This window comes from Dromaius novaehollandiae, chromosome 9 (assembly GCF_036370855.1).
Source record: "Dromaius novaehollandiae isolate bDroNov1 chromosome 9, bDroNov1.hap1, whole genome shotgun sequence".
In the NCBI taxonomy this organism is placed as follows: Eukaryota; Metazoa; Chordata; class Aves; order Casuariiformes; family Dromaiidae; genus Dromaius; species Dromaius novaehollandiae.
This window is the reverse complement of record NC_088106.1, coordinates 29,031,788-29,055,283: the sequence shown is the minus strand read 5'-3', so window position 1 is coordinate 29,055,283 and position 23,496 is coordinate 29,031,788. Positions and strand designations below refer to the sequence as shown.

Here is a 23,496-nt window from a genome sequence, read left to right as displayed (position 1 = left end):
GCACCACTGAGTTGTTATTCTCTTTGAGAAGCTGCAAAGTTGGAGGTGGCAAGCAGTCCAAAAAAGAAGGGTGGGAAAAGGGAAGGGAGTTTTCCCTCCAGGTTCTCATGAACATGTGCCAGAGGGCGCTTCCATTACCTCAGTGCTTTTTCTTTTTGCCTACTCAATCTCCTACTAGGTTTCTCCCATTTTTTTCCCCTTAGGAGTTTTCCTTGAAAGAAGCTATAAGGAAACTGTAAATTCCTCCTTGCTTTTGGAAGCATCTACACTTGGACTAAACCCGCTCCTGCCTCCCCACCCAGATGCTGGAGGTGCCAGCAGCTTCTCGCCTGTAGTCTCACACCAGTCCGAGAGAAAGAGAATCATCTAGAGACTGCAGGACTCCTGTCTCCAAGAGTACTGCTACGTTATGCCAAATAAATTACACAGTTAGACCTTCACCGCGTAACCGAGGACAGCGTTTTGGGGAACAGCAGCAGACTTTCATCTACCAGATCTATGTATTTATAGGCAAAAATCTTTTGGACTTCAGGCTTCCCGCTGCCTTCTGTTTCCACAACGCCCCGGCTTTCAGCCCGCTGCCTGCTGGACCTGCAGTATCCAGGCGAACGAGTTTTTCAGAGGCAGCAGCACCGGCTCCCCGGCTCGCTCCCGCCCTCCCGAGGGAAGGGCAGCGGCTGGCGGCGGGGCCGCACAGCTCCCGGGGCGGGGGCGGGGGGGGGCGAGCCGAGCGGCGGGGCTGCGGAGGGCCCGGCGGCAGCAGACGGCAGCGGGGAGGCAGAAGCTGCCGGGAGGAGGCGGCGGGCTCGGCGCGGCCCCGCGGGGAGAGCTGCCTCCCGGGGCAGCGGGAGCGGGGGGCCGCCCGGCAGAGGAGCGGCGCCCCCGGCAGAAGGTGTCCCGGCACGGGGGACGCGGCGGAAGGGCCGCCCCGCCGCCCAGCCCGGCCCAGCCCAGCCCGGCCCGGCCCGCCGCCCCCCGGCGCACAAAGCGGCCCGGCAGGTGCCGGGGCCCCGGCGCCGCGGCCCCGGCGCGGCCCAAGGTCAGGCCGGCCGCAGGGCGGGCGGGCGCCCCCGTCGCGGGTCGCGCTAACGGCCGGGGCGCGCGGCACTCACCGAGAGGACGCTCATGCGGAGCGGCGCCTCCAGCACGCACGCCATCTTGGCGGACGCAGCAGCAGCCGCAGCGGCTCCGGCGGCGGCGCCCTCAAGCTCGCGCGCGCGCCGCTGCCGCCGCCGCCGGGCACGGCCACATCGCGGGGCGCGGCGCCGCCGGGCGGGGGGGGGAGCGAAGGGGCGGGGCGCCGCGGCCTCGCGCCCCGCGAATCGGCCGACGCCGAAACCCCGCTACCTTCCGCGAGCCCGCGCCGCCGCGCATGCGCCGCCGCCGCCCCGCGGGCGCCCGCAGGGCGGACACCTTCCTCCCCCGCCCCCGCCCCCGCCGGCAGCGCGCCGCGCCGCGCATGCGCCCGCCTCCACCGCCCACCCCCGCCTCTCCCGCGGCGGCCGTGAGTCAGGCGGGCAGAGTGCGCAGGCGCGGCGCCGCGCGGGGCGGGGCGGCCGTTAACGGCCGGGCGGGGCGGTTATGGAGTGCGGAGCGAGGCGAGGGGCGCTGCCGCAGCTCCCGCCCCCGGCAGCCGCGGCCCAGGTTACCTCCCCAGCCGCCGGGAAGGCGCCCCGGCAGCGGCGGGGCCTCGGCCGCGCTCCGGCCCGGGCTGAAGCCGTGGCGCTGCGGCTCCTGGAGCAGGGGCGGGCCGACCTCCCAGCACCGGCTTCCCGCAGCACGGGCAGCCCCCACCGCCGTCTTCCTGCTCCCCACGGCAGGCAGCCTGCGGGACAGAAACCAGAGCGGGGCGGGGGGGGACAGCCCCTCCCGGCTGGCCCCAAGGCCTGACTAAAACCCCTCCTTGCTGCGGACACAGCTAATCTGTTTTTGCCTTCCTGACTGCCAGCAGCCAGGCTTGGCTTTAGCTGCCTCTGTTCTGGCCGCCCTGCCGGCACTGGGAGCTCGGTGGCTTCTTCTGGCAGAGCCTCACCCCGCAACCTGCCCCCAGCTGTGCAGAGTCCCCACAGCATAATGAAGACCCAACACAGTCCTACAGCATTACTGGTACCCCACTGCCCCTCTTCAGCAGGCACACAGGCACAGGCTGTCGCTCTCCCTTCTGTCCTTTGCTGCACGTAACATAGCTGGTCTGGGTTTGTGTTCTAGTTTTTGTTGCTGTTGGGGGGTGGGGGGAGTAGAGACCCCAAGAAAAGCAGGATTCTATTCAGCTTTGCTGTAGATTTCCTTAAGATGTGATGTTTTGGTATTAGTCCTCCTGTATTTCACTCCTTGAGACGTGGGGATACTGATTCCATCGCTCCATTACTCCTGAAGATAGCATTAAATGGGGGTGAGCAGGAAGGTAAAAACATCACAGGTCAGAGTTCATTTAAGTCTTCATTTTTGCTATTGTCAGGTAACTGTTAAACACAGGCTTGCCAGCTGTTAGCAGAGATGCTGCAAAGGATAACAGGGGGAGCACAATAAACATTTTAAGATGCTTTCACAAGTTAACTTTAATAGCAGCTGATAGTTGCTTTAATTTGAAAAATATTCCACTTCTCAAGAAAAAGAAGTTATACCCCTTTTTTTAGTTTGTTGTTCTTTGTGTAGATTAATAGAGCATGCTTTGAACAACATACCTGTGTGTTAGCCTGGAATGAAACAGGTGAGCACTTTTCTCAAGCACTTTATAGATAACATTAAAAACTTTCAGACTAAATGCAAGTCTCCTATACTATACAATATGATTATGAACTGTACCATGATCAGACAGAGACAAACATTTTCCAGATATGTCTCACTAAAATTAAAAAAGTCAAATAATTTGAAAGACTTTAAAAAACTTTTTTTTAAAGAGGGCTGAAGACTCTGGATCTTAAGAACTGATAAAACTTTATCAGCCTTTCCTACTCTTTTACATACTTGGACTATTTGGTCTTCTTTACTGGAGAAGTTTCAAATTCAATACTGCAATTGAATTCTGCATGCAGCAGAGAGCCCTGCTGACAGGGAACATCCATAATGGATGAGAGCACAGTAGAGATGAATACTTTAAATTGCAAAGAGGACACGAGTAACTGGAAGAAAGCGCACAGTAACTCTATACAGATCAGACACGGGTTGTACTCAAACGTTTTTTTTATGGTAAGCACATTTACCATCTGCACCCTGCTCAGTGGGTGCTGAAATACTTCATTAAAAGAAAAATCTTTAAAGAGTTAAAAAAAAAAAAAAATCAGTATTCTGCTTTGGCAAAGCCTCCTGCTTTCTAGAAGCCAATATACATTCATCAGAAAGGGAAAGACATTTACTTTAAAAATCATATGGAATCAAACTAAAGTCTATCAAATATAACTAACATCTTCCACTGCAGTTCCTGTGGAATTAGACAGTTGAATACCATGCTCAGATTCCTTGGGAGACTGTTCAGGCTCACACCAGAATTTATGCTTCAAATTTACTCTTTTTGAGGGTGCAGAGAAAATAAAGTATTTCCCTTATAGTCTTCAGGTCACAAGAATACATAGACATAGTAAAGATCTTAGCAACAGACCCAGGACCCTTAAAGATACCCCTCAGCGATCTTCAATAACCTAGTTGATAGTTCACAGCTATTTTAGATAAGTTGAGGGTTATACTAAATTTCCATTCTTTTTTTTCATCACATCTTACAACTCTTCAGTGAGTGTTCTGACAGATGAGCAGGTATAAAGAGATACAAGAGCAGTATTAACAAAGCCCAGATAATCATTTAATATACAAGACAGTATTCTCTAGAAAAAACAAAAAACCCAGGATGCTAACAGCATCAACCCACAAGGCTAAACCTGGTGATCAAGACTCTGGAGAACTTTAATTTTGGCATTTCCTAGCTCTTGAATACTTGCATGCGTTTAGGTTTCATAGTTAAGTGCTGACGAGAGACAGACAGAGGCTAGATGAAGGCCAGAATCTGAAACCGATTCTGACCTGGATGTCTTCTCTCTAATAGTTTCCCTGCTTTAGCTCATTCTCACCAATCCATGACACTTGTGGCTCCTTGCCTAAATCCCTGTTCCAGTAAAGATGCTCTCTTCTCCACAGTGCCTAGGCTTTAGAGGAGTGAAACAACATGGGAGTTACTTCTGGTCTCAAAAGCACACCTGGCAGCACGGTCATGAAGAAGTCCAGCTCTGTTTGGACTCCTAGAAAGTGCAGCACAGGCTGCCTGCAGAACTTGGCTGTAAGGCTAAGAAGCATGATGACTTATATGCTATAGTTATTGAAAACATTGGCATTTTCATGAATTCATTAAGTTTTATCATCTTAACAGCTTTTAGGCCCAAAGGCATGTAATTTGCTTGCTAACACTTTGGGGCAAATGAGAATAGTAAAAAACACATTTCCTGCTTCAGACAGGACCAGCTTCCTGGCAGCTCCTGTTATCCTCAGCTGAAGTTTAGGAAGATGCTTTGGAAGACTCCAGAACAAGTTATAAGAATTAGGCAAGTTATACAGCAGAGAAAAGCAGCATTAGGTGAAACCCCAGGCTAATGGCATCCATTGCTGTCTCAAGCAATTTATAAACATCAGTCCTTTCATACGAGAATGGAACACAGCCCTACTTAGTAAGGATTGAGACAATGATGGTGTTCACATGTAAGAAGCTGTTCATCCTAACTAGTTACATTTTAGTTCTGAGAGATGTTTCTGAAGTTTTGAGAAACAGCACACAAGTGAGTTTTTAAGAACAGAGATGCTCTCTTCCATGGTCCTAATAAAACTGTTGTGCTTGGAATTAAGAGACTGGGTTTTCTACCAGAACTATAATTAAAAGCCAATTTTGGATATACAGTGTCATTTACGATTAGTAAGTTTTTCTATGGCATATAGAATATCACCAGTTCCAGAGACAAAAATAAAATTCACTCTTCTACTGCTGTTTTATCATCCCAATAACTCTACCTCCAAATTTAGTTCAGAGTCATTGCTTACACTAACTTTGCATTAAAACTTCGGTGCAAAACAAAAACAAAGGCAATAAAATCAGACCATTCAGTCTCCTAAGTCAGACATCCTCTCACTTAAACTTGACCTACAGTTTAAAAGTTTTCCTCTTGTTAAAGAAGCATGGTAAATCTTGTACAGCAGAAGTAGTAGGATACACCAAGAACAGAAGCAAAATCAACTGACTATACACAAGCTTTAAATCCTTTGACAAGGTACTTCGTTGGAAAAGTTTGCTTCTGGCTTAGATGTTTAATCCAGCTAAGTATTCTTCCCTGTGAGAGGTACATGTAGCCCATTGCAGCGTAAAGTAACATGACTAAGATCAAATACTGTTAAAATCATAAGAAGTTCACTACAGCTCTCACCACCTTCCTATAAAAAGGGTACGGAGAGAACTTAAGTTACACATCGTATGAATTATTCTGTTTTATCTTCATCCTCTGCAGCATAGATAGCTTGATTCCTTCTCTTAATTTTTTTCATGCCACTGTTCCCATTTTCATTACAACCAATGCGCTTTAAAGATCTCTCATTCAAGCTCTTCTCTTCCGTCTGCTTACTTGCTCCAGATTTCTCCAGTTCCTCGTTGTTGGAGTCCATAGCATCATCGGATGATACCACCATGGAATCTGGCATGATCCTGATGTCAGAAAAACTTGCAGAGAAGTCAGGAGGATGATCAGGGGAAGGATCTACAGAACATGTACTCAAGTCCTCATCACCACCTTCTTCATCCAGCATTATTTCATCTGGGTTAATGGATGAAAGCCCAGAATTATCTGTATTATATTCACTGGGTTCCTCTGCTGACCCAGCACTGTCCATCTCCTCTTCCTCCTCCTCCTCTTCATATTCTCCACGTACTGAACCCTCTTCTTTAGCTTGCTGGATCCTCTCATTGATGTCAGTGAGGCCAAACAGGGCACAAAATTCAGTGGTCTGTGGATTGATGGTATGAACTGGTTCCACGTGTTTTTGGGGCTTGCTGGGATCATAACAAGCAGCTGTCAATGTGAAGTTACAGGGAATTTTGAGGTTATGATTCAGCTCTTCTAATACTTCTTTGATAGCCTCTTCTGTTGCACTGTAATCCCACCTAAATAAGTGTGTAAAGTTACCACAAGTGCAGTTAGTCAATATTTTCTGTTCTTACTGCAAAGAGAAACTTTTAAAATAAAGAATTCATCTAACTACAGATACCAAACTCCTCAAATGCTTTTTCAGGAACATATATTACCTTCGATTAATACAGACATTCCTCTCTCCCTCAAGGATTTATATATTATGTCAACACACCCAATAAGCATTTACTATCCTAATCTAGGAATCCAGCCAGATTTTCAAGCTCATAGTGTAACTGACAAAATCATCCACATATTTTTAAAATAATGGCAATCATGTATTACACACACACACACAAAATGGTCATACCCAAGTTCTTCCAAAAAAAAAAAAAAAAAAAAAAAAAAAAAAAAAAAAAAAGTAACTGCCCATACAGAGCAGTAAAGAAGTTTTATTCTCCAGAGCACAGCTCTTGTCACCAGCCCCTTTGTTTTCCAAGGCAATTATCTAGTCCTGTAGACAGGCTGCAGAATGGACAAATATAACAATAAGGTAAGCCTACTTCCAGTCTAAGAAAAGCACACTTCACTCGCTGCTTTGCCTGCTACTTACTTTGCATGGAGGCCATTATTTTCAGGCATATTCCATGAACTCTGAGTCACGTTAATGAGACTGTTGGTAGCCTTGAGGACTGCAATCCACTCAGCATCATACTCCAGTGCGTCACTTGCATTAGGATCATGTTCTATGTCTATTATCTTTAAGAAAAAAATGGCAAAACAAATGAAAGGAGTTACTTCACTTGACAGAAATAGATAAAAAGTTTGAAGTGTTACTTTCATGGTACAATTTTAAGTAAGTCTGAAGTATACTGAGCTAATGGTCTCAAATAAGTCCTCTCAAGGCAGCTCTACATATAAATTTATAGCAATAATGGAATAAGAAAAGACAATCAACAATGATAAAAAAATACAACTTCTATAGCATTTCCAAATTTTAGCTTACAGCAATTATAAAGCTGAACACCCTTCTCTTCCTGCTGCCAAGTACTGGACTGTTACTCAACTTAGAAAACTATTTGCTACACATAAGTTCATTCCTTCTCTTAAGCAGCAGCTCATCAAGAATTGATGGCAACAGTTATTCCACTGTGTAAACACATGCTCTTAATATAGCAACGAGGATAAAATAAAATTACTTTAAACTCCTTCAGTAGCTGATGAATTGAAACCCAAATCACTGTCTTCAGTGACACTTACCCAATTCAACCTATTCAGATTAGCCACAACTGATCTAGTCAGCTCTGATTTTAAGTAATCCCTAAAGCAATTTAAATTTTTAAAGTAGTTTTAAAAAGTGTCCCAGACGCAGTTTAAACCAGAGCTACACACAGTTGGATCACCACGCTGGTGGAAGGAAGGAAGGTAGCATTCCTGCAGGCCCGTTTTGCTATAGGATTTTAAATGCAGACTAGCACTTCAGCGTATCTTTTCATAGCAAAGGCCTGCCCTCAGACTCTCTCCCAACTTCAAAGACATCTAGGGCAAATGGATCCTACCACACATCCCAAGGACAGATAATGAACCATCTTTCCTTTAAGCTGACAAGTAAAAGCTACTTTAAAGGAAGACTACCAAAATGCTTGACTGCCTTTGAAGAATATGCTGTCAGCAGCTCCCTCTCAAAGCAAAGGATGTTAATTTTAGCACCTTTACAGACAGCAGTGCAGGCAGCACACACAGGCCACGCACATAAACATTGCTCTGCTCTTGGCAAATTGTCCCCTATGCCAGTTCCAGCTTTGGTTCACGTTCGTAACATAGCCTTGCACAGAGCACATTTGCTTCAAGGTTAGGCTATTCAAAGGCACAGCTGGCATACACAACAGGCACATCTGGAAGGCCAGGTATCAACAGCAAGATATTTTTGAATCACTGCTGGTATTGATCTTTTGAAACATGGACAAAAAGCTTTAGATAATCGGACCTATGCTTTGAGGGTTATCATAATCCATACTAATTTGACCCTCAGGCGGCAGGAGCATAAGACACACTGGGAGTTTATGGGTTGTTGAATCCAAACCTTCCCACCACAGACCTTGTTTGAGCTGATGGAATGGGCTGTGGGAAAGAGTTTGCCACTTTACTGTTTCCAAATGTTATTCTTCACTGCTCAGGAGTTTTTAATATAACTTCCAGGCTAAAACCTCATTCACAACCTATCTTACCCATCCATTCTAGTCCTTTACTTGTACAGATTCTATTCCCCTTTGTATGCTGATGGCTTAATGCTTCCGATAAGTGAAACCTAAACTAATAGTGGCCTTCTGGCATTTGCAAAAGAAATGCTCTTCCCTTTGTACAGGTGTACCTTCTCTAGATGGCCTCAAGCTTTGAATCTGGTCTCTTAAAACACAGTTAATGAGAACTGTGTGATGTTTCCCAAGGAGTCTCACCCTGACCTTGTCTAGGTGAAATTTCACCCATCTCTCAGTCCCCATAAATTGTTCTTCATCAGTGGAGATATCATAAGGACACTCCATTTGACACCTACTGATGAAAATCCCCATAACCCGGATCTAGCCACTGCCCTTCCCAGCCAAGATATACACCAAACAAGGAAGTATGGCCATGCTGCTAGGAAGCTGCATCAATTCCTGCTGGAATCCACAGCACTGAAAGCAAGTTACAGTACTCAACCCTGTCTGAATTCATTAATCCAGATCCCCATCTGACCCAAACTGGTAGAGGAAAAAGCAGAAGAGCCTCAAGACAGTCTTTCTTCTTAGATTTGACATGTGTCAAAAGAGCATGAGAGGAGATTCAGTTTAGAATAAAGTTGAGCTACGTCTCCAGTTAAGTCAACTACTTGTTCTACAGCAAAAGAAGATGACAGGAATAAGCAAACACCACCCCTACATGCTAGGGCCTATGGTCTGCCTGGTTCAAGGCAATATTACACAAAGACCATTCCGCATGTGCACCATTCCTAGTTTCCTTCCAAATACCCCATTTATCAGAACCATTCCTCAGCTTATATGTGAGCACACTCTTTGCAGTCCAGACAAGTAAAGTACTTAGAAAGTAAAAACCCACTGTACATGGTCATCACCTGCAGAAAGTCTCTGTGAGGCAGACATTTATCCAGAGCCAGAAACTTTGTTGCTTTTGGTAGCTCTTCTTTAGAGGTTGCCTAGGAAACAAGCAGTGTTAACACTGTCATTAATATCTATTGAAATATGACCATTTCAATCAAGTTATACGGAAAGATTTAAAGGCATAATTTATACAGAAAGACAGTCTCTGAAATAGAGAAGCATCATGGGATATAACAGAGGGATGGAGGGATAAAGAGGAGCAGAATTCTCAGAGGAAGTTGGATGTAAATGTTAACAAGATAAAGCAAGAGCCACAGGTCTCCCTCAACCAAGGCAGCTGAGCGTACTTAACCTTGATGCTGAAAGAAAAGCTTTAACATAATTAAAAATAGACTTGTTGACTGAGGAAGGTCTAGAGTTACAGTTTAACAAGTAAATAGCTTGCAAATAGAAAGAGCAGGTGACACTGCTTTCAGGAGCAACTTAAATCAACCAAAAGAAGTCTCAAACTATGGGGGCTTTTTGGCTTTACCTAAACAGCCTAGAGAACTTCATCTGCCAAGCCTTATTTCAGGCACCCTCCCATTCCAGTTAACTCACTGTCTTCTTCTGAGTCACTTGGTGCCCTTCTCTATCATTTTATTTCAAAGTTGTCTCCTTTCCCAATAAAGTGTTTAAAAGGGTAAGTTTGCTATAAATAAAAAAAAAAGAACAAAAACCAAGAAGTTTCAAGTTCAGCGGTTAGCTATTTCATGCTGTCCCTGAAGATCTGGTAGTCACATCACTGATTCATAACATCTGTTTTACTTACTTAATGTCTTGGGGCTTACCAGCTGAGTTTCAATAACTGAGTGAAAACATTAAGAACAGTTGTTTTTGTGGACATGACTACCTGCATTAGAATTCTTAAATGCACTTGGGACACATGCATTCTTGGTTTTTTTCTTTACCTGGTGTTGCATGAAAGCTGCAAATTTAACATGAAGATGTGCTGAAAACCAGTAGGTGGGTTTCAGATGCTGCAGAAGCTCTGAAGCAGCAGGGCTTCCTAACGTGTTGTTCTCCACTTCTTGACGGAAGAAGGATTTCATTTTAAGAAGCTGTTTCTTGTTCCCATAGTGATATATGCTCCTTGGCCAATCATGTGACATAAATATATCCATTGGACGCTTTAACTATCAAGCCAAAAATGCATATAGTATAAGTAAAACACATATTTAGACCAAGTTTCAAATTACACAGCACAAAATGGCACTTGCATAACAGCAGGTGTTCTATCTCAGATCAGGTAGTTAGCAACGACTAACAGCCTCACTTTCAAAGCAAAGAAGTTACACCAGTAAGCACAATCTTCCAGATAGCCTTTGAAGTTATCAAAGGACTAGTCCCCACAGTTTGTGCAACAGCCAGCTGCGCTTTACATATATTGCCTTATAAGAAATATCAAAATATCACTGTAAGTGGCAGACACTCAGAATACACGCTTGAAACTACAGCTGTGGAGAAAGTTCTCTCCACACTAAAGTCATCTTCTTCCTTATGAAACTTAAGATATTTGTTTAAAATGGATAATGGCTACATGTGATATTCCTCTGCAAAGGAAGAGCCAGTCTCAATGAACCAAGTACATCTTGGCTCAATATTCAGCATATTTTCATCGGTCATATCAGACCACACCTCTAGCAGAAACTTGAGTCCAGCTGATATGAAGCTCACAGGGAAATGCATCAAACCCTTCAGAGAAACATCAAACCTTTATTGACTTTCAGCATCCTTGTATCTAGTGAACACTTAAGTGAACAACTGCAACCTGAATAATCCTTCACAAGATGCTTATAAAAGCATGCATTCACACTACAATCTCAGCAAAACAGAGTAATCTGTTGTGACAAAGCAGGGAGCAGTCCATGGCTCAAACATAAAGTTAATCTGGCCTTTGGGCTCCTAGCCTCCAGTCAACAATACTTTAACCACAGGAATTTGGCATCAGCTCACTCTGCTGGTTCAACTCCTGCATATTTCGTATCAACTGGGCTTTATGTTAGACAAGGTAGTACCTATCTTCCTACATATAATATAAACCTAGAACTAATGCATATAGCTGGGATACCTTTCATGCTGTGAATTTTATCCTATTAAAAAAAAAAACACTCATGCCTGTGCCCAATTCAAATCAAATTTGTACTAATAACCAAAGCAGTGGAGCAGACATGCAGCAGGAACAACTGCAGAATCACAGCCCTCATAAATGGGTCTGTCAAAATTAGCAAGTGTTGAAGAGAAGTCTCAGCTGTACAATAGTATACTCCTCAGAGTAGTTTTAACATCTTGTTTCTAAATTAATGAAAATCATTATTATATACTATTGTTTAAAAAAAAAAATTTCACTAACCTGCTTGAGTTTGAAGACTTCAATATTCCTCACATGGTAAGCGCTTCTTATTGTTTGCTGGTTGTATGGTGGACACTCAAAGTGGCCTGAAACATTGAAGAAAGAATAGTTGCCTGCATCAGCAGTTCCATAACACCGTTGGCAAGCTAATCTCTTGGGGTCATACAAATACCTAGAGCAATGGCAAACACTCGCAGTCACTGAAGGAGATGCTGTGTTTCCTCTACAGAGGGCTTACACCAACAGTCTGCTAACTCTTTTCATGCACGAGGCAAATATATCCTCAAAATGTGTCCACTACGACAAATGTTTCTTCCAGTCTCTCTTATTTTTCCAAATGTAGAGAATACAGTAATCCGGTTGTGGAAACAAGAAACTACGAGTTTGACTCCAACGCTTAAAACCCAGGAGCTGGGTCATCTGAAACAAGTAACTTCAGCAGAAAGACTTGAATGCTTTATTCCTGAATGAGGCTTTGTACCACTCAGGTGAGATAACATCCCTCATCACTTCACCATATCCTTTACCCTCACAGTTATTACAGCACAGCCATGTGCCATCACATAGGTAGAGAGCTGATCACCGCATAGCCATGCAACATATATATCTATTATTTGCACCAGTTCACGTGGCCACATATCCGATGATGCTGGCACAGCGAAATAACATACAACAAACAAGAGCAAGCAAAAGACTGACATTACGTTAGAGAACGCACAGGGTATCCCTCTATACGAGGGGTCGATGGCCAGACCATATTCAGGCCACCGCAGTTCATTTGAAAGAGGTGTAAGCTAAAAGGCCAGAAGGCACTGCATGAGATCTGACTCCCAAATTCAGGTCACTGATGCAGCGATTTCACATGTTTCTTCAAGGACCAACCATGAAAGCACAGCTTGCCAGATACAGCAGCAGCTTTAAGTGTCATGTCTGGAACTGTCCATGGGTACCACATACTCTGGAAGGGCAAACACAATCCCTTACCAAGGGGGATCTAGTCCACAAGTTTGCCTTGAGACAAGAAAACTGAATGTCTGGCAGAGCTCCTACATACTCTTAGAGATGAACAGCAAAATTACACTCTCTGTAACTAGCACTACCGTGAAAAAGTCTCATATCCCGTGAGCAATACTCAGGTCAGCAAGCTGTCTGCTTGATGACAACAAATGTAATTAGCATTGATGTATTAAATAGAATCATTAAAAGTTTCAGAAAACTAGTTCATTACTTTGCAGCATGAAAGCCACCTGCAAAGTTTCTCTGAAGCAGTATCTTATGAAAGGCAGCATCACTGTACAGTAAATGCAAACAAGAAAACATTATACCATATGTTGAGGAGATCAGAAAGACTAACCTATCTTCTGCTATTTGTTGACACCAGCTAACATCTGTGACCACATCTCTGACCACCCAGGGAGACTCTTCAAGCGAGGGTCTTGAACACACCTACTCATATCTGGGGGAAACAATCTGACACTAAGTCTCGGCACAGGACAGCACATTTGTAGATACCACATTTATAAGTCGCCTGCTTTACACAAGGAAAACCAAACAGTCTTGCATTAGATGCTAAAAGGGCACTGCCAAGGAAGAACCAAGACCGTCCCAACCACAGCATTCAAAGGGCACATTCACTTCCTGCGGTTGGCAGGCAGCTGCCATAATGTCTACCACCTCTAGAAAGCCACAGAAATCCGCATGTAAAGCCAGGGGAAGTTTCCAGCGTCAAGAATCGGTGCCCAAGATACGAGAGAGACAGCCGGAGCCTCCCGCCACGGTCCGGAGCCCCTTCCCGCCGCACCTTTCCCACGGCTTCCCCCTTGTACCTTTCCGGTAGTCGTGAGACTTGAAGATGCCCGAGATGCCACCGATCCTCACGCCGCGGAACCGCACCACGCCCGCATAACCTAGGGGAGACGGGAGAGCGGCTCGTCACGGCGGGGGTCGGCCGGGGCCGGGGCCAAAGGCGGGGGCTGGAGGCGGGGACGCCCGCGGCCGGCGCGGCGGGAGGCGGCGGCCGAGCCCTACCGAGGTAGTAGATGTTGGGCGCCACCCACCCGCCATACGGCAGCTCCTGCAGGTGGTTGGACGCCTCGTGGTTGCCGCCTATGAAGATGGTGAGCACCGGGGCCTTCCTCTCGCCAGAGTAGTACCTGCGGGGACACGACACCGCTGTAGCGGGCGGGCGGGCCGGGCCGGGCGCGGCGGGGCCGGGCCAGGCCGGGCGCGGCGGCGCTCACCGGTGGAAGGTCTGCATGTGGCGGTACTTGGCGGGCACGGCCATGCAGCGCAGGTCCGCCTCGTTGCGCACGGCCTGGAAATCGCCGCAGCAGAGCAGCAGGTCGGGCCGCACGTTGTGCCGCCGCTGCAGGAGCTCCAGCGTCTCGTACATCTTGTCCAGGGCGCCATGGCAGCAGCCGGCCACCGCCACCTTCATGGCCGCCGCCGCTCCGCCGCGCGCAGGCGCCGCGCACACCTTCCGCGTCACCGCCGCGCCGCGCCACGCGCCTCCCCGCCCTGCACCGTCGCGCCCGCGCATGCGCGCTGCGGGGGCGGCGCGCGCCAGCGGGGCAGGCGGCGGCGGCAGCTGCCGGTGAGCCCGGACTCCGCGTGCGCAGCCATAGCCGCACGTCCCGGCGCCCCAAGGAGCCCGCGCGCCTGCCCCGCCGGGCGGCTCCGGGATCGCGCGCTGTGCTGCGGGGCCTCGGTGCCGAGCGCCTGAGGGGCGAGTCGCAGCGCTGGAAATGACCGTGTTGCTGCCGCGTCGCCAGTGCGCTGTCGCGCTGCACGCGGTGCTCCTCGCGGGAGGAGACCTGGCCTGGCGTCAGTACCTGCAGCGGCGCCGTGAACAGCGAGGAAAAACTGCGAAATGCAGCTGCAAGGATGTGGTCCAATAACGGGCTATAGTGTTGGGCTCAGCTCCTTGGTAAAGGGATCATCTTTTTCCTCGGTGTTTGTACAGCAACTAGTACACTGGTCCCTAATAAAAAAAAAGGACTATCTCCAAATAGGCAGCAGACTTCTACGAAGTTTTGATGTCTTGTGCAATGGGGCCCAGCAGAGGGTAACACAAGCTGCGTAAGGAGGTTCTGCGCAATCCCCGTACACCACGGAGACCGTTGAGGTGCTCGTGTGCATGGGCACGGCCAGAGCTAGTGCAGTACAGGCCGTGCTGCTTCTGCAAGCTTCGCGGCCTTGGCAAGGAAGCCGCAAAAGCTTTACTTGTTTCCGACTGTGTGGCGCAAAGACTGCAAATGAAGCCGTGGTGGAGCAGCTGTGGCAGTGCAGAAAGAGCAGTAGCTGTGCATATTTGTGTCTGACATTTGTGCCAATAAAAGAGTGGCTACGGGTTTGCAAAGGACATACCAATCCTGCAATACTTTTGTCCCACCAGTTCAGCATCAGGCAAGCCTATTTTTACATTTCACGTTTTACACATACCTTTCACATTTCAAACATTGGCTTCTCACACCTTCCTTAAAAGCAAGGACAGAAACAGTCTGTGGCTTTACCAGTACAATGGCATATGGGACAGACTGGGAAACTGGACCTCTGTCCTTTTACTTACAGAGCGTCAGACTCCCTGTTTTGCAGAGCACCAATTTCCTCATTTTCGACGGCTGCAAATTGGATCATAGGATGGTATTTGTGTATCATGTAATAAAACCACTGCAGACTTTTTCCACTGTTTTTTAACAGTCTTGAGGGATTGAACAAAATTACAACATAGCTAAACATTAACTTGCTACTACTTACCCTGTAATCATGGAACTAAGCAGACATTCCTGTTCCCCTCCAGTAGCAAGTATTACATAATGGCTTCTCTTTTGATACTAAGAAAATATGAGTGTTCTGTAATGTATTTCATAATTTCACAACGTTGCATTACTGTGTATTTCTCGGGGCTTTCATCCAAGCCCAGCTGAAGTTAAGGGAAAAGTTCCCCTGGCTTTAGATCCCCGCAGGTCTTTGGAGTAAAAATGCACACAGAAGCGTTCTTAGGTATAGTTAGCTCTTCCACTACCTTTGCTGAGACATACCTGAGCGTATTGTGAGAATTCAGTTTGCCAAATCTTCTCCTGGGAAGGTCTTCCAGCATCTTTGGGAAAACGCAGCCGCCCCTTGCAGTTGCCATCCCTCAGACTTCCTAGAGGGGTGGGGGTGGAAGACAGAGAGGCCCATGAATGTCTGCATGATCCCATCCTATCTTCTGACCATCTTGGGTGGCTTTCCAAGACTGCCAGCAGCTGCCTCACTGCTCCGCTTCTTCCAGCAGGCCAGGCCTTCACTTTTCCCTTCCTGAGGCAGCCCTACCTCTTCCCCGCTCAGCCAACTTTGTCAGGCAGAGTGCCCAGAGTCAGGCAAGGTATGCTTATACCGTAAGTCTAAACCCTGGGCTTTTAGCTTGGGCTTGTTTCGCACTCCATGTGCCGCTTATCCCAACTGGTGCACAGGTGAGCCTGTATGTTTTCTTTATGTTGTAGCATGTTAAGATTTTTTATGTTATTCATTATGCATCTCAACATCCCTAATTTAACTGTGGGTGTTCACTGTGCAAGTCTGCTCTGCACTTTCCACAGCAGTCAGACCACTAAGCCCCTGTGGAGGCAGCTCTGGCCTGTGATATGACCAACGTGCAGCTGTCTTCCAGCACGTGACCAACGCACATTTGGTCATTAAGTGGGCTCTGCAGTCCCCAGTCCCTTGCTGTGATGTGCTTGTGTCTGAGCACATGACTGGATGCGCAGTCCTACAACGGGGGACCTGCACTCCTCTGAAGTGACTGAATGTACATCCTGTCCTTTGCGACGGGGGAAGCAATTGTGAGGCCATGAAGGGAGAGTCTCAAGAAACAGGCTTGGATCAGTGGATTGTTCTGGTGCGAGGTATTTGGCCTTTTGGCTGTTGCCTGACCACGCTGATCAGTAATGTTTTTTTCCTGAGCTGACTGTGGTAATGTAGAGCCATGTAAGTAGTTCAGTTTTTCTCTCCAGGGGAATGGAGAAGAATGAAAGGCATCCTGTCTGAGGACGACCAGGTTGTTTCCCTCGCCTCTGAAACTGGAATGAGAGAAGCTTTTGGTGACTTTTCCTGCCAAGCGCTTCCTAACTCCCAAGGAGACACTAAAATGAAGAGGAACAGCAGAAGGGAGCCCCCAGGAGGCATCTGTAGCTGCCTTTTGGGGTGGGATGGAGTGGCTGAAAAGTGGTGGAAGGGAGAGACTGTATGTGTTCGTGAAGGAGGAGATGCAAGTGAGGTGTATGACACAAATCAGAGTTTGAGAGTCTGAGTCACCAGACTTACCTGCAACGACACTTTTGTGCCTCTGAGCACCTCCTCCTCCAGTTCTGTCTGATAATTACAGCATAAAAACACAACCTGCAGTGCAAAACACCATTTCTCAATGCAAGGCCTGCTCCAGCCCTCGCCACTGTGGCGTGGCAGCTCCCTTCCCCTTCCAGTTGCACTTTGGCTGTCCTCCCTCTTGCTTTTTACCTTTTCCTGGAGGCACCCATCACACTGGAGGACGCTAATGGCCTCGAGCCAAAGAGGGCTGCAAACCTGTGGAAGCCAGCAGATGAGGCAACCCAGTTGCCAAATTTAACGAGCAGCGGAGGAAAAACAAAAACCACCACGCAGGACGCCGTGTGCCAGTGAACTGCAGTGCCCCCGAGCCCGGCTGCAGCAGGGACGCAGCGAGGGGCTTCGCCGGCTCTGGGTGTCCCCAGGGCGCCTCGGGGCCGAAGGGGCTGAGGCCAGACGCAGCCACCGCCGCCTCACGCCGCCGTCGCCTCAGGGCCGAGTGGGCGCGGCCGTTGGGGCGGGGCGCGGCCGTTGGGGCGGGGCGCGGCCGGGGGGGGGGGGGAGGGGCGGGGCGCGCGCGCGGCGCCGAGCGGGCACGCGCGCGGCGCGGGCAGGGGCAGCGCGGCGGGCACGCGCGGGGTCCTCCCTCCCCCCTCCGCCCCCCCCCCCCCCCCCCGCGGCGGGCAGCGCCATTCCGGGGCCGCGGCCTCCCCCTGGCAGCCGGGCCTCGAGCGCAGCGCCCGCCGCCGCCGCCGCGCCTCCAGGGCAGGGCGGGGCGGGGCGCCCCGGCGCGCGGAAGGGGCCGGCCGGGGCGGGCGGCAGTGCGCGCCCGGCGGCGGGAGCGGCGGCGCCGGCATGGGACGGCGGGGCGCTGCGCCCGCGGGTAGGTGTGGCGCTGCCGGGCCCGGGCGGCGGCGGGGGCAGGTGCCGGTGCCGGGCGGGCCCTGGCGGCGGCCGCGGCGCGGGGCGCTGGGCGGGCGCTGCCGGGGGGCCCGGGCGCTGCCGCGGGAGGCTGCGGGCGCGGCGGGGCGGGGTGGGCGCTTCGCCCGCGCGGGGCGGCCCGGCTCCGCTCGGCGCGGCGCGGCGCGGCGGGGCGGCAGAGGCGGCCCGGGGAGGGGCCCTGTTCCGTGCCCGCTGTGCGAGCGCTGCCGGGGCCGCCGCTCTCCCTGCGTGGCGTGAGGGCAGGACGCTCCAACGAGTATTTAGCGGGTGGCCGGGCAGCGCGACTCCCCGAGCAGCGCTGGCTGCGAGACCTCCTCGTGTCGCTGGCAGGCAAACCCGAGCTTGAGGTGGGCGTAAACGTGTGAAACCGAGCTTGAATAACGGATGGAATATTTACAGCAGGACGTGTTTTGCTGGAGCGCGTCCCTCTGAAGGTCGTCACACGCTGCGCTGGTATCGAGTAATGTAAATATTTTTGAAGCCCAGGGCTAGCTTTGCCACCTCTGTTCTTCGCGCTGAAGAAGGAAGCCGTGGAAGAGGTGCTGTTTTGCGCCACCGTCTTCCCTGTAGCCACAGGCCAGTGGAGCCAAGGGAGGATCTGAAGAGAGGAGCCGGGTAGTCCCCAGGCTGCCTGCTGCTGAGGCGCTGCTTAAAGGTCTGGCTGCGTTTTTGTTGGTGGTGGTCTCATGGCTTTGCCTTGCGTGATCTGATGCCTGCTTTGGGAAATAAGTTTTCCAGTCGTTGATGTAAAACAGCATCCTCCCTCAGTCATTTTGTGTGACTCTCAGACGTGGTAGGTCTGCTCTCACGGTTTATGTAGAGAGAAAGAAAAGTTATTGGAGAGCTTTGAGGAGTTTGTCAGCGTTGTTAAGGCTTCTCTCAGTTTTGTGAAGCCATTTATTTCGCGCCTGCTAATGCTGAGGAATTGAAGCAAGAGACAATGCATCTGTTCATTTTTTATATATCTGAATTAACATTGTATATAAGTTGAGATAATCTACATTTCACTCTGTATAAAATCACAAAGCTAAAGGTCCCTGATGGCAGAGAGCCTGTTTCCACTGCCTAGACCTCTGCAACCACTGTCATACATCATTATTTTGTGCCTGTCATTGTACCACGGTGCCACGTTAAAGGTAGCTGTGGTCAGAGTGCCTTGAGTTCAAGTTGACTGATGTAACATTGGAAAACAAATACGCGAGAGATTCACTGGTAAAGCATCCGTTTTGTCTCCCTCCGCTGCAGCCCGCACAGCGGGTGGTGAGTGCTGTGGCCCAGACAGTCCGGAGGTCTGTATAGCATTAGAGTGGTCTAACACTGTTGGTAGCCCCAGCAGCGTAAATAGGATGCTGCACAGTGGAATTTGTTTTTTCCTGAAGTTTTATGTAAGGGCTGTTCCCCATCCTTCACCCAGTTGCCCTCTTTCTCCTCTCCACCCTCCCCCTCAAACTGCTCGGAACTGATAACTGCATGTACGATATCTTGGCGCGGTGCAGAGGTTGCTCTGCAATCTTAATTCACTTCCTGCTGTATAAAGTTTTACAACGCTGTCTTTACTTAAATTATTGTATGCTATTTTTCCCCCATGAGACTGGGTTTTCTCCTGTTACACAGGATTGAACTTTTCTCAGGAATAAGTTAGAGCTGAGAACTTGTGCTTCAATTCTGGCAGGATTTGGACGGTGAAGTGGGACTGTGGGAATGAAAGAATTTTCTCATTCATAATTAAGGCAGTTTAGGGCCGGCTTACAGAAACGGGTTCATATGTGTTGCTAGGCAAGCCTCTTCCACCAGACTTTCCACTGTTGTATTTTCACTACTGCTTAGGTCCCCCTGGATCAGATCTGCAGAATTTCTGACTAACAACTGGAAGAGAAGTGAGCAGGAGCTGTGCTTTGAGCATATAAACCATTATATAGCGTCACATACTTCAGAAAGTCAGGCCTCGGGCATGTCAAACTAGGCACCAGAAACTGAGGTATTATTTTCTTCTCTTTGCCACACCTCTTGACACGCAAAGTGAGGGTAATATCACCTTGCTGATGGAAAGCTGTGGAAATAAGTTACTGTTTAAGAGGCATGTAAATGCTATAGTGACAGTGAAACTAACAATTCTAGTTTCAGAATAGTGTATGGATAGGATGCGGTAAGCAATATATTAGGTCACACATTAACAGCAAGCGTGTTAAAAATGACTTGATTCTTGGAATATTCATTTATATTTATGACTGTTAATGTGAATGGCTTACTATTGGCTGAAATTAGGAACACACAGGTGACTTTGCATTTGTGAGGATTTCTGCTTTGTGTGTGCATCACTTGTATTTAAACATATGTGGATTAAAATGACATTGAGAAAGGAAAAGGAAGTGAATGGATGTTCGTTCTTGTTTTGTTCTGTGAAGCTCCCTGAGCTTTACGAAAGATAAAGGGAAACAAAATTCCTCTGTCTTACTGAGATGTCAGGCTAAAACAGCCTTAATTTTCCATGGTGGAAGAAAGGGGATAGAAAAGTTACCGCTCCTTAAATTGTTTGTTGCTTGGATCATACTTTGCTTTTGGTGTTCTGGTGTGGTTTATCCGAGTCATGAGCAGGAGAAGCTGTAGCGATGCCAGACTCTGAATGCTAGAACACGCTGCACCTTTTGGCGTAATTTGCTACATTTCAGCAGCTGCTGGTGTCCAGAGCATGCGATGGAGCTGGCAGGAACAGGCTTGTGGAAGGTATGACTGGTGAAAATGCCTGCTTGCTTCTCGCTCCTGTGACTATGCCTCAGAGGAGAGGATGGGCACGCGGCTCTGCAGCGGAGCAGCGCTCTCCAGCTTGGCCTTGTCACTGTTCTTATCACTGACTTACAGAAAAGCTGCTGCCAGATGTGGGTTGGGAACTGAGACTGCCCTAGAGAAATGGACTCTCACCTTAAATGAATAGACTGTCACCTAAAATCCTGAACGCATGAGAAATAAATGAATAAGGAGAAATGCAATACTGATAAGACAAGAAGTCATATAGGACAGTAATGAGAAATGTATGAGCTCTGAACAGTTGAGTAATAAATGAAAGATTTTTGGGGGGTCTTTTTACTCATTAAATTAGAAATTTGTTTTACTCTGCAGATCACTGGGGGATGGTTAGTCTGCTACAGAAGAAATTCAGCTTGAGTTGTACGTACATTTAAAAGATGCTTGAGAGAATCTGTAAACAGTAGCCTCAGCATCAAGGAAGGTTAAGGACCGAGGGAGTACCATCTCGGGCATAGCTCTTCCTTCATTATCTTAACGCTATAATAAAATCACTGTAACTTGTATAAAGTAACTGGATATAATTGGATACTGTTACTAGTAAATTAACTGATTCTGAGGTAAATAAATGCATCTTGCTAACATGAAATTATCTCCATCCATATAAGGTTAGGTAATGTGTCTGTTGGCTGTTTATAATCAAGCTGGCTTTCTGACCCCTGCCCTGAGCCTTGTTCAGTTTGTGCTTTTGAATCTTTCACCCCCCCTGTTTTCTGGTTCATCGTCTTATTTTCTGTTAGCGTGACAAAGCTAAATAGGGCTTATACTTCCCACTGTTTTTTTCACTTGTGCTTTGTTAAGCTTCAACGTTTATGTTAATATATTGGGGCCTGCTAAATGAGTTAAGATTAAGTGATAGTTCTCCTCAGACTTAGGGCTGGAACAATAATTAGTTGGCAAATTATTTATACTTATCAGATTGGTGTTATACTGAAAAAATGTGTGAGCTTTCATTCTCTTGCTGTCTCATCTGTGTAACTGGAATCCAGTCTCTTGGGACACATATTCCTGTCTGATTGGCTTTAGTTCCAAGGCTCTGCCCAAAGGGAAAAAATGAGAAAAGATACTTCAGAAAAAGCTGAAAAGGATGAAATCTTTCTTTATATTAATAACTGTCCCTCTCCCCCAACTGAGATCTGTAGCTGCAAGCTTTGTAAGGCCCATACATTGGTTCTCCCCAAGAGAGATTCAGGTATCCTGGTGTATAGGGACCCTGCATACCAAAGTCTGTGAAGGGCATAGCAGCAATACAACATTAGATAAAAGTATGACTTAACCTGAAGGAATCACACTGAGTAACACTGTATTTGCTAACTGCAAATCAGTATTTTAGAACAATAGTTTAGGATTTAGTGCCAAATTTATTTTAAAAGCAATGGTGACCAGTCACTGGTATTAGCCCAAATCTTTTTGAAGGCTGGGCTTGCTTTACACTGCTGCTGTTAGCAGGGAGAGGTTGCATTCGAGTTTTCTTTAAGGGTAAATCTACTAAAACAGAGATTTCCTGATGTGAAAACTGACTTCTCTTACTCCACACTGGCTGCAAAGCAGCATTTATCATCCTGTCACAGAAGGTGATTCCCAAGGTCATGTCTACTTGGAAGCCTGCCTTGATTTGTGCTCCCATTGCAGTGACCTTCATGGTTCACTGCAAGAATGCAGAAGTCCAGTCTCAGCTGGTAAAATAAGAGAGGCTTAAGCTATTTCATGCACAAGAATTGAAGTAACTTCAGGCACAAGATTTCTGCTCTTTCTTTCAGAGAGTGTTTAATGAAGTTCCTCATTAATGATTCTTAAAGGAACTGAACTGCCGTGAAAGAGGAGGGTAGTTTTTCCATTAATTAGTACCTGGTTAAAGTGTAGGAAGACCTGTTAGCTTTTCTAGCGAAGAGTCATCGCTAGTGAAATCCCAGGGGGATCTGTGTTCAGGCTTGTGTTGCTCAACGTAGTTATAAACGACCTGGAAAAGAGCTTGAATAATGAAGTGACAGTATGTGCTGAGAATCGCAAAATTAGGGTAACAGAAACAAAAGGTGACTGGAGTTGCAGAAAGTTCTCACAGTACTTCGTTGTAAGCAAGTGATATTTGATACCAATAGATATAAAATAATGTGCACAGTGAGAAACTACTACTCGTGTCTACGCAGTGATGAGCTCTGAGGAATGTGTGCCATTCAGGGCAGACAAGCTCCGTGCATCTCGCTCAGCAACAGTCAGAAAAAGCAAGTAGAAATGATGGAAACTACCAGGAAAGGAAGAGGAAGCAAAACAATGCCATGGTGCAAAGGCATGGTATGCCCATATAGTGAATAGCATGTGCACTCCTGGCTCTCCCCTCTCCAAACAGTTGTAGTAAGACTGAGGAAAAATGCAGAAAAGTGCAAATGGAAGTCTATAAATTTGGGAAGGGTGTAGACAATGTGAATCTAGATCTAGTGCTTGTGCTCTGTTTCAGTACAAGATCTTGGGGTGTTAAACAAAGCTGGCAAGTGGCAGAATCAAAAGTGGGTGGTAAGTGGTGTAATGCCTTATCAAAGGATGTTGTGGCTACAAAAAGTTTCTGTAGAATCCAGGGCACAGTGGTCGAGTTTCTGAAGAGAAACCCTTTGAAGGTTATTAAATGCCCAGAAACCACATCCAGCTCTGTGTGTCCTGAGCCAAAAACACCTGGAGGCCAGGAGAGTGCTCCTGTGAGATATCATGCATCTTTACCCTTTCCTAATGCTGTTCCGTGACCATTGGCAAAAAGCCACTGTAGGAGACAGATACAGTTGTTCCTGTGTTCTGGTTTGATCTCTGGGGGTAGAACTCATCTCGTTTAAGTTTTGTCATCTCAAAATTAGGTGAGTTTTTAAGCTCGGTG

The 23,496-nt window shown here is 47.7% G+C and overlaps 3 protein-coding genes and 1 long non-coding RNA gene across 17 annotated transcripts in view; 1 reads left to right on the top strand and 3 right to left on the bottom strand.

Moving 5' to 3' along the window:
* ARMC8 (armadillo repeat containing 8) overlaps nt 1-1,414 on the bottom strand; it is a 78,887-nt gene extending 77,473 nt beyond the window's left edge. For all 7 annotated transcript variants that reach the window (XM_064517051.1, XM_064517053.1, XM_064517056.1 and 4 more), the window contains exon 1: nt 1,113-1,414. Coding sequence is in view for 4 of the 7 variants with exons in the window: in XM_064517052.1 (XP_064373122.1) it covers nt 1,113-1,157 (45 nt within the window). In the remaining 3 variants the exon portion in view is untranslated. The remainder of the gene's footprint in view (nt 1-1,112) is intronic.
* Nucleotides 1,415-3,165: 1,751 nt separating this feature from the next.
* Nucleotides 3,166-14,095, bottom strand: DBR1 (debranching RNA lariats 1). 2 transcript variants are annotated; one of them, XM_026100571.2, is made up of 8 exons: nt 13,826-14,095; nt 13,614-13,738; nt 13,412-13,492; nt 11,586-11,671; nt 10,144-10,368; nt 9,208-9,288; nt 6,709-6,854; nt 3,166-6,130 (listed from the first exon to the last, which is right to left on the bottom strand). In XM_026100571.2, exons 1-8 carry the CDS (start codon nt 14,020-14,022, stop codon nt 5,452-5,454), a joined length of 1,620 nt encoding a protein of 539 aa, XP_025956356.2. In that variant the 5' UTR covers nt 14,023-14,095; the 3' UTR covers nt 3,166-5,451. The 2 variants fall into 2 exon arrangements, with proteins under 2 accessions (XP_025956356.2, XP_025956357.2); XM_026100572.2 differs by lacking the exon at nt 13,826-14,095 and having other exon boundaries at nt 13,643-13,738.
* A 1,003-nt stretch (nt 14,096-15,098) lies between these two features.
* LOC135329186 (uncharacterized) lies at nt 15,099-17,384 on the bottom strand. The gene is made up of 3 exons (XR_010390537.1): nt 17,082-17,384; nt 16,890-16,964; nt 15,099-15,732 (listed from the first exon to the last, which is right to left on the bottom strand). It is a non-coding gene; the product is annotated as an uncharacterized LOC135329186 (long non-coding RNA).
* A 90-nt stretch (nt 17,385-17,474) lies between these two features.
* Nucleotides 17,475-23,496, top strand: part of PPP2R3A (protein phosphatase 2 regulatory subunit B''alpha) — a 54,568-nt gene continuing 48,546 nt past the window's right edge. For 2 of the 7 annotated variants that reach the window (XR_010390536.1, XR_010390535.1), the window contains exon 1: nt 17,475-17,772. The gene's annotated coding sequence lies outside the window, so the exon portion shown is untranslated. Of the gene's footprint in view, nt 17,773-18,230; nt 18,487-18,538; nt 19,810-23,496 lie in introns of those variants that run through there. The other 5 variants (XM_064517049.1, XM_064517047.1, XM_064517046.1 and 2 more) reach the window with 5 other exon arrangements.